General features: G+C 42.2%; 1 protein-coding gene across 21 annotated transcripts in view; it reads right to left on the bottom strand.

Annotated features, from left to right (window-relative positions):
- Positions 1-6,763: 6,763 nt before the first annotated feature.
- MAPK10 (mitogen-activated protein kinase 10) overlaps positions 6,764-16,562 on the bottom strand; it is a 90,627-nt gene continuing 80,828 nt past the window's right edge. For 20 of the 21 annotated variants that reach the window (XM_015861663.2, XM_015861673.2, XM_015861661.2 and 17 more), the window contains 3 exons: positions 16,151-16,214; positions 15,359-15,436; positions 6,764-14,434 (listed from right to left, as the gene is read on the bottom strand). In XM_015861663.2, the coding sequence (XP_015717149.1) occupies positions 14,292-14,434; positions 15,359-15,436; positions 16,151-16,214 (285 nt within the window). In that variant the 3' untranslated portion in view covers positions 6,764-14,291. Of the gene's footprint in view, positions 14,440-15,358; positions 15,437-16,150; positions 16,215-16,562 lie in introns of all 21 variants that reach the window. The other variant, XM_015861680.2, reaches the window with a different exon arrangement.

A 16,562-nucleotide genomic window follows, 5' to 3' on the forward strand; every position in this document is an offset into this window, starting at 1 on the left:
AGCAACTGGATTTACTTCGTAAGAGTCTGATGTTGATGTCCAATGAATTTTGGATTTTACTCCATAAAACCTGATTTATTTTTATTGGTTGAAGGAATATCCAGATGGTGTTGAAACTTCAGACGCTGCTGGAAATATTTCACTCCTATTTAGTATCCTAAACAAAATTGTAGAAGGACAAGTGGCCAGGGTACAGCACGAGAAGCACTTCTTGTCTTTTACCAGAATGCCTTCCTATTTCCATTCTAATCTGATCTCTCAGAAAATAAAGGTTACAGCTTTGTTTAAACACTATTTGTGAACAATGCCTAGAGTAAAAAAACAAGGTTTCTCCTCGGCTATGGTTGTAAATGGGTTTGGGTTATTAGAGACACAGTCATAATCTGAGTACTAAAGAACAGCTAATATTTTCCTGCCATACTCAAATACCAAAGTATTAGACAAAAAAATTAGCAGAATTAATCCTGGCAATAAATTGCATTCTAATCTGGTATATAATGCAGTCTTTAATTCCCTTGTAGAGGAAGAGGCTATAAGCAATGTATCACGTCAAATGTTTACCACTACCACCACCACCCGGAGTACTTGCACAATACAGAGACTACATTATATCCGATATCTCTGATCTGCAAGGCAACTTCTAAAAAATTCTCTATGCTATTAACCCATGGGCAATCCCTAGACACGGCTGCACTGCTTTTAATGACAATAATTCTTCTGAAAAGGCAGCATTCAGGAGGTGAAATTTTAGGATGCAGTCAACACCGTGGTTCTAATTTCAAAGGCTTGCTTTGACTTTCAATAATATACATTGAATATTCATTCAGAGAGGAACTTCAAAGTCTACTTTTTTGTTTTTTCCTTCTAAAAATGTAATTAGTTCAGGATAGGAGACAGAGATAATTCATTTCCTGAAATGAATGCGCTTTTCATGAAGGTCTGGTGGTGAGTGAACTGGAAGTTCCAGGGGTGCAGAGCAGAGGACTGGGCTACCATGTACCTTTATCACACTGGTGGAGAGAAACTCTGTAATTACTTCATCCTTATTCCAAAACAAAATCAGGCACAGAACTAAATAAGCCCAAACTTCTTCATTTGCTATTGAGTTAATGTGCAGGGGGAAAAAAAATTACATTTAGCTTCAGCAGCTGAACTGTTTGTTTCTCAGCCTCCATCTGTATAGAAGTTTGACCTTTGATTCTGAGCTCCTTGTTCTGCCAGATAGTGAAGGAGGAGGCTTTCTCCTGACTAAGGCTTAAACTTTAAAGGGTACTTTAAAAGGTACAGATACACACCCTGTACTTTTATCACCCTCATGGTAGTCCTTTTAATTGCTATTTTAAGTCCTGCTCAGCCGAAGAACAGTAATTTTCTCTTCCAGCCTCAGGAGCTGCCCACTTCAGTCTTTTAAGTTGGAAACTCTCTGTATGGGTAGGTCAAAGCCACAGGAGTCTGTTCGAGGTGGCCTCCCGCAGGCAAACCACAGACTGGTTCTCAGCCTGTGTGACAAAAAACATTCCAGTTCATATTACTGAACCTTAGGGAGAACAGAATGCGCCAACCGAAGCAAAACTTGCAAGTCAAATTATTTGACCTCAAAAACCATTACCCCCCATACAGCAATTGCTCTCAGAGCACCACACAGAAACTGAGTTCTCCTCTCACGGAGAGGAAAGAAAGCTACTCCTCTGCACTGCACAATCAGCATGTCTGTAATTCACACAGGGGACAAATGTGTGCTGTGCTGACCATCCCTAGCTCTACACTCTTTGCTCCCTGATGAGCACACCTGTGTTCTAGGAGGTAATCTCACACACAGCCAGAAGCTTGACACTGCAACAGTACAGGTAATATGGGACCTGGCCTCTAATTTGATATTACTTATCAACCTTCGCTACAATAAGACCGTTGTTCCCAGGTAGCAGGTATTGGTTTGTTCCATTGCTCTTGTTCAGTTGCAGTATTTCCTACAACGGTGATGACTGTGAATGCCCACATGGCTGTTAGGCATTCATTCGACAGCTCAGAACGCTGAACACAGCACCAGAGCTGAATTATGCAGTGTCAGAGCTGTTCCAGCCCACTGCTCAGCAGCCCAGTAGCATATCAGTTCATTAGTCCCGATTAATTGCACAGCTTGGCTACAGCTATTGTCCTGCATTCCTTAACAACCTGCTCTATTTTCTTTCAACATAAAAGCCCCTAAAAGAAACAAATAAACAACAAACTATTTCACATGGAGTCTCAAGTAATTGCAAAAAGTCACTACTGTTAGTTAGTTAATTTGTTCCATTGAGAAAATCGAGCTCCTCTGCAGCTAAAAGCATGAGAAGAAAAGAATGCAAAATATCCTTGGCAGCGCAGTGACCCAGGGGCAACACTGAGGCCGTATTTCAGCGCTGTGTTGTGAAAAAAAGGCCAGCCATCCTGCCAAAATATTTCCAGGGATATGTCCCCAAGTCTCTGCACTCATTTAAAGCAACTACAGCAATACATACCTTATCATTTACCCTTTCACCCAGCCTTTGAACACACTCAGCGCTGCTCTGTGATCTACTAAGTAACACACAGCAGTAACTCACACTTACAGGAACACCCGGAGCAAATTCATTGCCTAGATTGGAAATTACTAGATTCTGCTTTATAAATAAAATAGAATAAAATAAAATAATAATAATAATAAAACAATGGTTAAGAAATCTATTTGACTTGATAAATGAATTGCAATTGCAAATTAATAGCAATTTTTTGCTTAGTTACACTGAGTACTCCTCCATTTTATTTTCTTTTGTGGGGAAAAAAAAAGCAAGGGTGCATTTACTGTGTTATGTAGCTGTTGTCTGCATATCACCACTATATCTCCTACACCATAAAAGCAGTTAAAATACTCACTCCCACATACACTTCGCCATGAATTATGAAGCCATTACCTCCCTGCAGCAAGCACGCAATGCTGATGCAGTACCATTTTTTTTCTTGACTTATAATACACCACTCACAGGCAAAGTGACTGGAATTTGGATGGAAACATAATTTTAAGCAGCTTCTCTGACAGAGTGAAATGAGAGATGTGTTAATTGCTGAATGCCATTATCTTTAGGAGAGCTCATTTCCTGAGCTGACAGAGTTAGTCCCTAATAAATAAATGCACTAGAACTTAAAACCTGAAGATGCTAACTCTGTCACTGGGCAAGATTAATGTTTTCTGGAATGTTAAGTTCCCTTTGTATGGCATCAAGCTTCAGCTGTACAGATCTGAAGGAAATGTTGGCTGAAATCAGCATTACTCATGGGAGACAAGTCTGAGTTCTTTGAATTTTAGGCTGCCACTTGTGACTGTTTCCACTGCTAAAAGAAATTGTTATGAAGATGAGGAAAGATTAACAGTATGACAGCAATGATCTCTGTATACTTTGATGGTACTAGGAGCAGTTGGCATACCCTGCTCCTGAATAATGAGGCAAATGTGACTATATGACACACATCACATTGGAACTAATACTAGTTGGTCTCCAAAGCCACCAACACAGGGAACATGGATTCAATGGCAGTTTCCCCTACCATAGCATTTGTATTTTTATCTTTTTAATAAAACTCAAGCAGTGATGCTTAAGCATGGCTGGAAAGGCTGGAGATGGTCCATATGCCACCAGGGCAAAGCTCTCCTAAAAGCAGTCCTTGAAGAATAGCCAACTAAATTTAGCAACTTTTCATGTTTAGGAATTGCACTGTGCTAAACACAGTATCATTTATCCATAAAAAAAAAAAGACTCTGCACAGATTACAAAAGGTGCTTTGGTAAGTCAGAAAGCTCTGTCCTGACTTTAATATTGGCAGAAATTGGAGGAAGGCGTATTTATGGCAGCCTCTGAGAATCCCTTTCTGTTAAACTGGATGGAAAAAGAAAAAGCAAACAACAGCACAAAGGCAACAACCAACAACAAAAATGGAGCAAGTACTTGTGGTGGAAGGAGCCTAACCCAAAGCCATTTCTCTATACGATGGAGTTCGTCTGATAATACTACTGCCTGATGGCTGAGCTAACCAAAGGGAAGGGGTGCTTGTTTGCTTAGCATGCCTATGGAGATGCATCTCTATGTTGTCCTGGAAGAAGCTTTCATCTGTAATCTCAGTTTTAATAGAGAGTGGGGAGTTGAAAATTCATAGAAAGTAATTTCCAATTATTTTTTACTTTTATTTTATCCTTTCATTTCCAGGACTGCCAATCAACTGATGATGGCAAAATCTGCACACACCCTCACCTGTCTGAATGCCACAACCATTGGCTTACTTGCTCATATGAGGCCTTTGTTGTCATCCCCTGCACTATGGGGAGGGGTTTGAATGTATCCATACACAAATTTTACTGGAAAACAAAACAGTGTAATGAAAACTTACTGAAAATGTCGAATTGACCAAGAAACGTTCCAGACCAATGAGAACACGATGCATTTCCCAGCGTTAATCTGGCTGGAGAAGAACTACAACAAGCAGATGGTTCATGTGCTGGAGGACTCTGATTTTGGCTCTCGGTGGAACCTTCAGCACATTTTTGTTTGCCTTTAGGTGGCACTCTCCGCCCATATCAAGTATCTTTCTCCATCAGGAGAGCAGCTGCGTCCATAGAACCCTGCAAATACCACGTTCAAAGGAGTAAAATGAGTGCAGCATTAACTTGGTAAAAAGGCTCTCTTCCAGTGCTGCAGAAGGTGGAATAACCACGGTTGCCATCCTTTGTCAGCTTAGAAAAACCTGTTCACACCACACACACCCAGATTCTGTTTATGTATGTATTTATTTATTTATCCTGGATGCAGGATGCTCCAGTGAACTGATTGCAGCAGAGTGCAAATCTGAAGTAGAATTACAGTCCCTCCCAGTTCAGTGTTGCACAATGGCGACAGGGAATTTCTGTAGTAAAAGTGGGAGCTTGTATTAATCCTTGTCCTAACTGCTTAAAAACCCAGGACTAATATTGATGGACGAGCTATTCTATCATTGTGTTAATGCCAGTAATTACAGCCAAAAAGAGCGACTGAAACTTATTTCATATACTTCATAAATGGCCAACGACTGTTGAGAAATGACCTATTTGACAATACATACTGTAATTTTATTTCCCCTTCCACTAATAATGTCTCAAGCTTGGGACCAGTGGAGGTCAGAAAAATAAAATCAGCAGGCATGGCTTTGTACCATGCATTTCATCTGATGCATTATCTGATGCACGAGAAAAGAGAATTCGGACAGTGCTCTGGCTGCTTGAAACACTGATATTCAGTTAAGTTCAGCCATGAGGTTTCCTTATTGGACTCTTTATCCTACTGGCCTCTGTTGTTAAAAGCAGAGCGCTGTCCTTCTGCCCACCCTCTGCTAAGCCCTACAGTACTTCTAATTTTACTTCTGAGCATGTGGTGAATTTTCTATATTCAAACCTTGTTAATTCTGAATAGAGGCTGACATTAAGTGGTGTAGAATCTCCAGTCCCCCTGGAAGACCTGTATCCCAAAATCTGCCTCTGGAAGGCAGGCCCCTTTCTGAAGGCCAGGTGTGGGCTGGCATATTTAGCAGAAGCCCAAAGGGAGGTACCACCAGACCAGAACTTCTACTTTAGTTGTGGAAATATTTAAGATCATTACCCTAAATATTAATAATTCTTAAATGAGTTTGCAGGAATCAAAGAGAATTCCTCTTCTTCTCCAGTGTTAGACAGGAAATAGAGGCAGGAGGGGCTCACACTTCAGACTTAGCCACTAGAAACGTTAAAGACCCCATCATCAGCTCCAAGCTAACAATTCCAGAAAGGCTAAAATCTACATTAAAAAGGACAAAATTACACTTCCTGTAATGAGCCTTACTTAGCAGAAGCTCCAGCCTGTCCATTAAGCAGATATATTAAGAAAGCCAGCTGTTTTCTGCAGCACCTAATTACCATTCCACATAAGTGCTCCTGGAGGTGGAAAGGACATCACAGAGAAGCATCAGGAGACAAACAGCACTTCTTCCTACCCAGCAGTTCATTTTAAGCTGAGATAGATACTTCCTTAAATCAGTATTTACTTAAACAGCTGAACTTCCTTGCTGTGTGATACGCATGGTGATGTTCCCTTGCAGGCACAGCAGATTGACAACTCAGGCTCCACACTGCACAATAGTGGGGGCTTGGGAGAACATACTGGAAAGCGAGATAAGCTTGGGCTTCATTTATGTGTACTCAGGGAGAGCTTCAGCCACAGGGCAGCGAGTGGAGCCAGTGATAATGCTACTTGCTAAACATTAGCACACAGATAGAAACAAAGCCAATACCAAGCTGCTCCCAGCACAGGTATCACTGGAGAATTAAAACTTCAGCTCTGCCATTGAATTAGAAAGTGACTCCAGTACACATCTCCCAACAGCCATACTGTGAGGGGTCTGCAAATAGATCCATGTGTTTAAGTGGACATCACAACACTGAAGTGAATATTCACCAGTTTAAGTGTAAATTTTGTTCACTGACCTTCATCCCGTTCATCTGTCCCATGCAGAAGGAGTGGCAGGCTTGCAGAGATTGTTCCATCTCCATCCTTCAGCTCCGCTTCATTGATTCACAGCAGCTCACCAGCACATGACACACCCTAGTCCTCACCAACCAGAGGATGTTTGGGCCATCATGCCAGCTGACAAAAGGAGAACAATTCCAAGGCTGGTCTGCCTCTATAAAGGTACTGCTATGTAGTAGCAAGGAGTATGCTATCAGATTGTTATGCTTACATACAACAGATTTTGTGGAATTTTGGCCTCAGGGTTTATTTGAAAAGAAATCACACTCACAGCTTCAGATAGGGATTCAATGACGTGTAAATCACTGAAACCATACAAGTTCTAAAGATCCTTAAAAGGGCAAACTTCTCAAGAAAAGGTAGATCTTCAAGATTCTCAAATATTGGCCAGTAAAAACAATGAGTGGCTCCCCATCCCTCCCATTTGGCAGTAAGAATCACAAATCCAAATTTCCCTTGCCACACGCACTCAGAGGTTTGTACTGCATTTTAGTATAGGCAATCTCTGCATACACAAAGTGGGAGAAGAATAAACCTTGAAAGCTCTCCTGTTTTAGCAAGTTAGAGAAAGAGCACCATTTCTGTACGTTAACTTGGAAGATCACTTAACTATGGACTTGTGAGAATTTCTCCCTTGATATTGCTTACAAGGTACTTAAACCCATTTTTTTTCCCATAGCCCTTCCCAGACCCCTTTGTTGCTGTTTTTTGAATGTCACGATAAACCCACACATAGAAACGTGCTTTGTGTATGGTGGTTTGACTCACTAGGAGGAAGCAGAGATCTTGTGCAAGAAGGGAGGAAAGCCATTTTTTTCCCTAAAAGGCAGCACCTCTGTTCTGTTCTTTTTACTTGAAACAGAGTGAAATGCCTACAGCTGTGTGAAAAATCAGCTCCAAACATTGACTGCAAATGGTGTGTTGTTTCTTTTCATTCTTTCTTTCATTTGCTTGGTGTAGTTTTATACATACATATTTTTAATGGGGGACAGAGATGGGAGAAGGAACAGCTGTTAGATGGCAGCTTTCCTTCCTTCTGTCCCATCACCTTGCAAATTCTTCAATATTCTTAGGCTGTGAACCAAAGGAATAAACTTAAGCTGTGTGAAATCAAAGAGTCCGATTGGTGCCCTTACACAACCTTAGCCTTCTAAATGCCTTTTAAAATGAATGGACACTGACAGGAGTTAAGCCTATGGAATGCATCAGCCAAAGAACTAGCTGGATTTTGCAAACTTGACAGTTTCTGTGTGTTTACAGCTGAGTCCTCTAGCAAGCACTACAGCAACAGGACCAGCAGGTGAACGTACTTTGCCTCTTTGTCATTGACAACCCTCATGCCATTCACATAGGACTCCAGAATACACTATTTTAATTAGCAAAGCTTGTTGTAAAGTAAACAACACAAACACTCCTTATAGAACAGCCACGGTCTCCCCTGCTTGGCATACATACAGGCTTTTTTGGCAAGGAAACATTCAGACAGCATGAGGTTCACCTCCGTGCATGGCCCCTGGGCAGCCCATGCACCGCCTCAGCCCCCAAGAGCTGCTCTGGGCAGGAGCATGCGGTGTGTGGCATAGGAACCAGATTCATACACCTTTGCTCCAGAAATAAAACAGTCCGAACCCACATCTGAAAAGCTCAGCAGTTTTCCCCCTATAAGGTCATAAAGGTGTAATATAGGCGTCATGCATAGAGTACATACCATGTTTAACCGAGTCCTGTCCCTGCGTGACTTTGAGCCCCAGTGAGTACAGATGCACAGCACATTTAACGGAGCCCTCAATCAATATGGTTTGCTGCATTGTGCTGTTTATTGGGAATGCTGCAAAGTCATCCAGCCGACAGGAGCCAGGGCAGCAGTAAGAAGTGTCCTCGAGAGCAGCTCTGACGAGATTCCTTCCAACACACAAGGAAAATGAAGTTCCCATTGTAGTTTGGTAATTGCCAAATGAACAGAAATCAGAAATAAGTGATGCAACATTGACCCATAAAACAGGGATGACAGAGGCAAATTTCTCCCCTGTACTCTGCACAGGGAACAACAGACAGTCAAAAACAACAGGGTAAGAACAGAACAGTACAGAAACAAAGCTGGATCCTTACAGGTGTCACTACTGCAGTCCATTGGTGCTGACACTGCTTTCAGCCATCACCATTTATCACAATGTGACACATCTCCACTCCCAGTCTGGGTTCTCAACTGTTGTTGATTTTCTTTTGTTGGATGAGTTTTTTTAGTTAGCTTTTTTTCTTCTTCTTCTTCTTCTCTTTTTTTTCTTTTTTCTTTTTTCTTTTTTCTTTTCAAAACTATGTTTATCAACATTGATACATTACAGACCGTGTTGGTTATACTCCAAAGTCTGATCATGCAGAACTACAGGCAGGTGCAGCTTAGGTCTTGCTACAGGACGGACATGGCAAGGTGAACAGTTGGTTTGCTCATTAAGATCTGGAGCTCTGTTACTGTTGTGGCTTTAACGCATACTGGCCAGAAGTCCCACTTACTCCATTTACTAACTATACATGTTTCTATATGTACACTGAACCCTCCAGCACCCTCCTTTGCAGCATGTGGCTGACACAGGAAAAGCTCAGAGGTCAACCGTGTTGAGGCATACAGTGGCCTTATTGTAAAAGATCAAACAGAAGTCGTGTGTTGATTACATATTAGTTACAGAAGAAGAAATGTCCATACAACTATATACATCATAAATACCTTGCTTTCCAGTAGACAGGAATGGCCCCGTTCAGTGAAAATTAGTAAAGAGACAGGCGTACCTGTCCAAAATGACAAGCATGGGAGGGATACACTTATTTCCCAAAATGACTGTCCTCCTTCAGTATGTGCTTTTCAGCTTTTCACCCTCAGGTAAGAAGGCACCAATAGCCTCAGGTGGAGTTTTTCAACATTCTTTTGTCGAATCAAACCCTCTTTAGTACTCAAACTTGTTATTCAAAGATCCTGAACAAAAATGAAGTTAAACCATTCATTTCCTGCAATCAATTGTTAATTAAAAAATAAAATAAAAAATTAAAAGGAATAATAATTTAAAAAATGGCTGCGCTGGCAAAGTTGCGAATACGTTCAGCACTCGGTTCTATGGACAGCTCTATTTTCCAGCTCATCAGTGAAGGTGACATGCTCATTATTGCCCTGCGCCCCCGAACATCTTCCTAATTAAGACATTACTTACTTGTGGAATATTCAAACCTTGTGCACAGCGATTTTCTTTCTGTGTGCATGTATGTGTGTGAACAAGGTCACTGTGAGCCCGCAGTCAGACAACTTTCTTCATGTCCTTGTGAGGTGGTGGAAGTTCAATAAGCACAGACCTCAGCTCCTTGAAGATGTGCTGCTTTGTCACAATTACACTATTTATCCACAGTGAGAATTTGGGTCAAATATGAGTGCAACACCAATGTTCACCTGCATGCACACTGCTTCTTTCTTTCACACACATACACAACTTACAGGTCAAGTAAAACACTCAGCCTTTCCTTTTTAGAGTACTAAAAGGAAAGGCTGATTCTCCCCTGCAGGTTTCCTTCTATAGTGCTCTCCCTAGAAGCACACAGAATTTGCTGGGAAATTCATTGTTTTCATCTCACAAACTTCAGGGGAAAGAGATCCTCATTATTCCGTAAGCTTGAATTCACACAAAAATTTGAAAGAATGGTAAGCATAAAAAGAAACTGATCTGAAATTAGAATTATTAATTCTGATCACATAAAATCCTGCTACATTTGTCAGACAAGTGGCTTCTAAAGGTTATTCTGAATTAAAATATTTTTACTACGTTTTACACAGGTGGTGAAATTTGCTCAGCCTGACTCCCTTCGGCAGTTCTAATGTTGACTACTGGCATATTTCCATGAGCCAATAAGTTGGGGGAAAGAAGAACACAGTCCTAGAGATTCCTAGAGGCACACGGACAGATCTCATCTCTTCATGATTATTAGGCCAAATCCGAAAAGGAAAGCTATGTAAATGAACATATATACCTATGATCAGATTCTGTTATAAAAGTACAAGAATGATGTAGTAACATTACCACCTGGCTTGCATGATCTCCTGAGGCCAGCCAGCATCAGGCTGGAACTGATCAGTGCCAGAGGATAAACAGTAGAGCTGTAGGGAAGCACTCACCAGGCTTTATGTTTCATTCTTTCTTTCTTTCTTTGACAAGTTACCGTGCTTTCACCCCATTTTGAGCTCTCCTTTATATATCATAAATGCCTGTATGTATCCATGCTGTGGAAATCTGAATAGTGTGGGTGGGTTCCCAGCAACAGCATCATTCACATACTTCAGCTTGTGACCAATCCAAATAAACACCTGAAATCACATTATATGCTGATGGAATACATATACACTATTCTGGCTGATGAGTGAGCACCTGACGAGTGATGTCAAAATCTACCACTGGATTGAAAATGCACACAACCTTCTATCAGCTCAAAGCAAATCAATGCTTTATCCTCAGTTAAACTCATCTGTAAAAAGAAAAGGGAAGGAAGGATGTCTCTCAGGAGCAACTCTGACTGAAAAACAAGCTGCCATTGCTGCACACCTGCCAAGAGGCTGCTGGCCATTTCAATACCCCAATGCTTTGAACAATCCACCATTACACCTCCATGTTACCAATTCTTTATGTCTCTGTAATTACACCAACTGCTGCAAACTTGAGAATGAGGTGAAAATTGTTCCTCAAGTCATATGTACTGACTGTGTAATGGAAGAGGTAGATTTGGAAGGTCACTGTGAAGGAAGAAAAAAGATACATCTGCTATGATCACATTGCACAGAGCTTTGGGATAGTAAGGAGCAGGACCTGAAGAGAAGGGCCTCCAAATTCCAGGATCTGAAAGGAATATCCTGTCTGCACCTTAGTATAGCTACAGATTGTCACCAGTGTCATCCACATTGGAGGGTACACACTCTCCTGTAGGATACAGTTGACAGCAACAAGCCACAGACACAGAGGAAACACCCTATGTGGTAGCCACCACTCAGTGCGGCCAGGGTCACATGAGGACCAAGACCAAAAGAGACTATTGCTTTGTGTTATCGATGGCTTTTTTCTGGTGTCCAATGTGGACAGCCCTAAGTCTCCTCCCGCAAACAGAGCTTCTTTAAGAGGAGATGAACTCATTTACTGTCAAAACCAAAGGCAGACATTGTTATGGGCCCATTTCAGCAAGGCACTTCAACACGCGCTTGTGTTGAGCACTACCAAACACAAGACAGAAGCACGTGCTAGTTGTGAAACTTGATACCCATGTGGCATCCCTACGGTAGCCACAGAACATTTGTGCAGCACTGTTGTTAGCAGAATTGGCTGCTGGGAACACAGCTGTATACATTCTATGCTATGGGCTCATTCATTGCCCATCTGCAGAACATATCCTGTGCTTCCCAGGATATGCCCAGCACCCCTGAACCCAAACCAGACCAAATTACGCTAGGGGACTCAGTAAAACATGGGAGATCTGCAAGCACGCATCCACTGTAAGTGGCCCTTCTGCTATCGTGTCTGTCACATCTCCATAACGCGGCTGGTGATGAATAGCATATTCCTCATGCTGACATTCTGCATCTGTTCAATTTTTGCCCTTCCTCTTACATGCAGCCCTGCCTCTTAGCATTTTCTTTGGGGCAAGGGGTCAAATAACACACTGGAACGGTGCAAATGAAGGAATGGGGAAAAGGTACTGGTTATCTAAGTACTATTTATAGGTATGATGACTTAAATCTGGAGGCGAGACATTTCATTATTGCTAAGAAGTCACTGTGGTGTTATTGCCTTCATGCCTACAGAGCATTGCTGTTTGCTTTGATTACTTTTATGATCACTGGCATTGAAGTGAGCGTTACATCACCAAACAACAACTTGATGCTTCATGGCTTAAGAAAGAATATTGCTAACAATTTTAGCAGTGGTAAATTATTGCTTTCACAGTTACTCTTATGACTTTTTAGAAAATCATAGACCTAATTGTATTTTTGCTTTCTTTCTCCAAAATCAACCAAAAATATCCCTAGAGGAAAAAAACCCAACACATCTTGTCCTACTACAGCACAGATCTGCTACTAGGTCTGAAATTACCTCATATGCACTCTTATCTTCCCTCCTCAGCATCCTGGAGAGAAGATTAATTTCTTGTTTTCTTCCCTTTGAAGAAAATCTGACCTGCTACTCCAATTGTTTTCCTATCCTACAACAGAACAGCAGGTGTGTGAGCCACCCAACAGAGCAAATATATTCCAGAAGAGCGGAAAAGGATTTGTAATACTTCATAACCGGTGAATTTAAAGTATCCAATAAAGTATTCTGAACAATTTTTCTTGTTGACTTTTGGAAAAGCATTCCACTTCTGTGGACCCACTATACGCACCTTTTCCATGTAACACAGCTGGTAACACTTCTGGAGAGCTGGATGGCTTGTCACAAGCAAAGGAATGGCCAAGGACACCCAGGGAAGGGTGGTCTTTGCTCAGTGATGGAGATCCCTGCAGAGGAATGACGTAAAGGAGAAACCATCTCTTGGCCCCAAACATGCTGAGGAGGGATGTAGATATCCCAGTGCTGAATTCAGTAAAAACAAAGACATACAAAACTAAACACTGAATGTCCTTTTGACTGCGGTCTGTCTGTTCCCCAAGCCCTATAACATCCCCTAACACACAAATATACCTGGAACTCACAGCAGTGAGTCTCTCAATAAAGAAAGATAATTCACTGAATGTGGACAGGAGAAGCTTGCTTCACAATACAAACCTCTCTGAGCATACATATGTACAAAGAATTTCCATTCTTGCTCCCCATGCCTTGCAAAAATACATGATGTGCTTCCTTCCAACTTGCTCTTACCTGAGAGTATCTGCTCAAAAATCAGAACTCTTCCCAATATTCACAGACATTATGCGAAGCTCTGCAGCACCATCCTCCAATACAAACTGCCTTTGAGTATATATATCAGCAAAAACATTGGTGCTACATCTTCAAGGGTCTGAGGGAGCCACAGCTCAGTGTGGTTATTTTCACTTCCACAAATGATTGCACAAGCTGTGCAGCCTCATCCATGACCAAGGACATGACATATACATGGGTAACAGCACCCATGTATGTATGCTGCTTACCTGAAATGGGCCATGTAGTTGTGTGGTGCACTGAGTATGTGTGCAGACTGATGTCTTCCTATAGGCATACAGCTGCACACACAGCCAGAACTTTACTGGTGTGTGTGTATGCTCTTCATGTGTGGGGGAAAAAATGTATGTGTATCCCTATCTGTATATCCCTAACTGTATATCCATACCTGCCCCAGGGAGCAGGAGACAACAGAGCAGGGTGAGGGCAGATCCGCACTGGTGTGTTGTGAAGTGGCACTGCGCACCTTGTCATGCCAGCGTGAGAGGACAGCTGTGGGTCGCTGGTTTTGCAGCCATTAATTTTGCATCTTGTAAGGGTGGAAAAAAACCAAAAAGGATTTAAAGAATCCTTTTCCTCCCCCACCCCAGAAAGCATCATTGGAAGAAGACCAAAGCAGAGCAACTATGAGTTACATACACACTTGAGCTGAGCTGCATTACATAGCTCTGTAGGAGAAGCAGGCGGAAAAGATTTGTTTGTTTCGTTTAAATCTGTGCATTTTATTTCCCTCCGTCCCTTAGCTCTGTTGCTTTCCCTCTGGATGCTATCACCCCCTGAAGAAGGCGGGGTTCCGCAGGCAGGCGGCTAGTCACCTGCAGCACCCCAGTGGCCCCGCCGACGCTTCCAGGCTGCTGTCCGTGTCGGACGCCAGCGTCTGATCCGTGGACATGGAGGAGATGTCATTGGCCGATGAGGATGGGGGGAGGCTCTCGCTGCTGTTCACTGCTGCACCTGTGCTACGAAAATGAACACCACCGTGATTCAACCCGAAACCTCAGAACCTCTCACAGGTCAAATAGAGGAGAATGCAACCCTGTGGCAATGTTCAGAGCGTTCTGAACAACATGAGCAGAAAATGGGCCCTACCGGCTTCAGACATTGGGTAATGTCAGATATTTTACCCAGAAAATCTCTCCCTCAGCAGTCTCTTTGAAAGGGGTACAGTTCATGCCATATCCTAACCCTCGGTTTCTTATCAAGCCATCTTATTGTGCTCAACATCCCATCCTTGTCACTCCTTAACACTTCTTATCAGTCTCCTCAGCGTTACCAACACCCAACAATCAGATGTCATCTGGGATTATGTGGGTTATCAGCATGAGGACTCAAAGAGCAAACTAACAAGCAAACCCAACCATGCAAACACAGCAGCCCTCCAATATGTGGGCTAGCATGAGATCATATGGTGGCAATGCAGACACAGGAGTGGGGAGACAAAGCTGCTTTGTCTCTTAGTTAAGGACCAGGTGCCCAAGTTCAGGATTTTGGTTGTGACAGCATTTTTGTGCATCACAGTTCACTTGTCCTCTGTAAAATGACAGCATTAACCTTCACAATCATTCTGACTCTGCAAAATGATGAACCTCCATGAAGTTATCAGTAACACAAGTAAACATCTATCATAAACATAAATATTATTTACCACTGTTACCAGGGCAGCTCAGTCCCAAATTCCAAGCAGACCCCATTTCAAGCATTAACATAGCACTGCAGTTCCATTAATAAAGCTCAACCCACTAAATCACTGAATTGCCCTGAAACCTCTGAAATTAGTCTACGTAGCTTCTGGTGCACCTGAATGCTTTATCTGTTTCTGTTTTCTTTCTGTCAACACAGAAAGGAGACACAACTGCGCCATTCACTGGGGCTGAGTACCTGAAGGAGACGGCTGTCCTTTTACTACGCCATTTTTCGTTTTTTCTTCAGAATTCATTACTTCTTTGTAGATGAGTTCTGGAACAGACAATTCCAACAGTTACAAACAAGAACAGTACCGGTCATCAGCAACAACAAAATCCTCTGATGCCCCCCATAGTCCAACCCTATCCTGTCCTCCTAAGTTCTGACAGCTCTGCTCACATAAAACCTCTCTCTTCCATTCCTCTCCTCTACTGACAGCTCTTCTTGGAGCTGTATTAAGACAAACAGGGCTACGCTAGAACACATTCGTTGTTTCACGCTGCTTTAAGTAGAAATGGAGCAGTACAGCTTTGCTATATGAAAAATGATGGCGTATCTTCCTGTTAAACCAGCACCCCGTTTTCTAGGTGATAACATTTCAATGAAACAACATAATCTGCACCTCCCTTCTCAATGCTGATCTGTGCTGACAATGACAGTACCCAGGATATTCGTATCTGTGAGGGCTGCTCCAAAAGTAAGGCCATGCAGATTTTCACAAAAGCAGCATGCAGGCTGGCCTCATTGCTTGTGAAAATGCATAAGTAATGAAGGTGACTACATTGAAAAACAGCAGGTTTTGAGTTGTTGTTGTATCTGTTGTAGTTTTCAAGGGAACAAATCGAGGCATTGCTTTCAGAGTGACCTATGCAATATTTTCACTATCAAGCAGCGGTTCTTAGGGCTGGGTTTGGTTCTTGATGCCAGAGGAGTTACGCAGACACACGTGGGATGGGACCTCTCCACCTAACTCTGAGCTGTGCGCACCTTTCCACTCCTCAATGGTGTGCTCCCGCTCGTCCAGTTGTTTGTCATAGATCTGGGGGGGCGGCTGCAGAAGAGGAACAAAATCGTTCAATATATTTTTCACTATACCATAAATAATTAGCACTACTTACTTAGGTAAAGATAAATTTTCCTCTCCCTCTTTGTTCATTATCCCATGTGTGCAAAACACCCAAACATGAATATTAGAAGTGTTAACATCTCTGGAAATCAGCTCTTAATATGGACAGTGCTTCTCCCTCATCCTCTTCAGAACATGAGGCTGCAATGTGTTGCAAAATCTGCAAATTACAGAACTGTGCTGCAATGGGATTTGGTCAGTGCTGCCATCATTCTGCTTGTGCCAAGCCCATAAATCCCATATGCAGAACTTTTGCACAGGCAAAGGACAATC

The sequence above is a fragment of the Coturnix japonica genome, chromosome 4 (genome assembly GCF_001577835.2).
Source record: "Coturnix japonica isolate 7356 chromosome 4, Coturnix japonica 2.1, whole genome shotgun sequence".
Classification (NCBI taxonomy): Eukaryota; Metazoa; Chordata; class Aves; order Galliformes; family Phasianidae; genus Coturnix; species Coturnix japonica.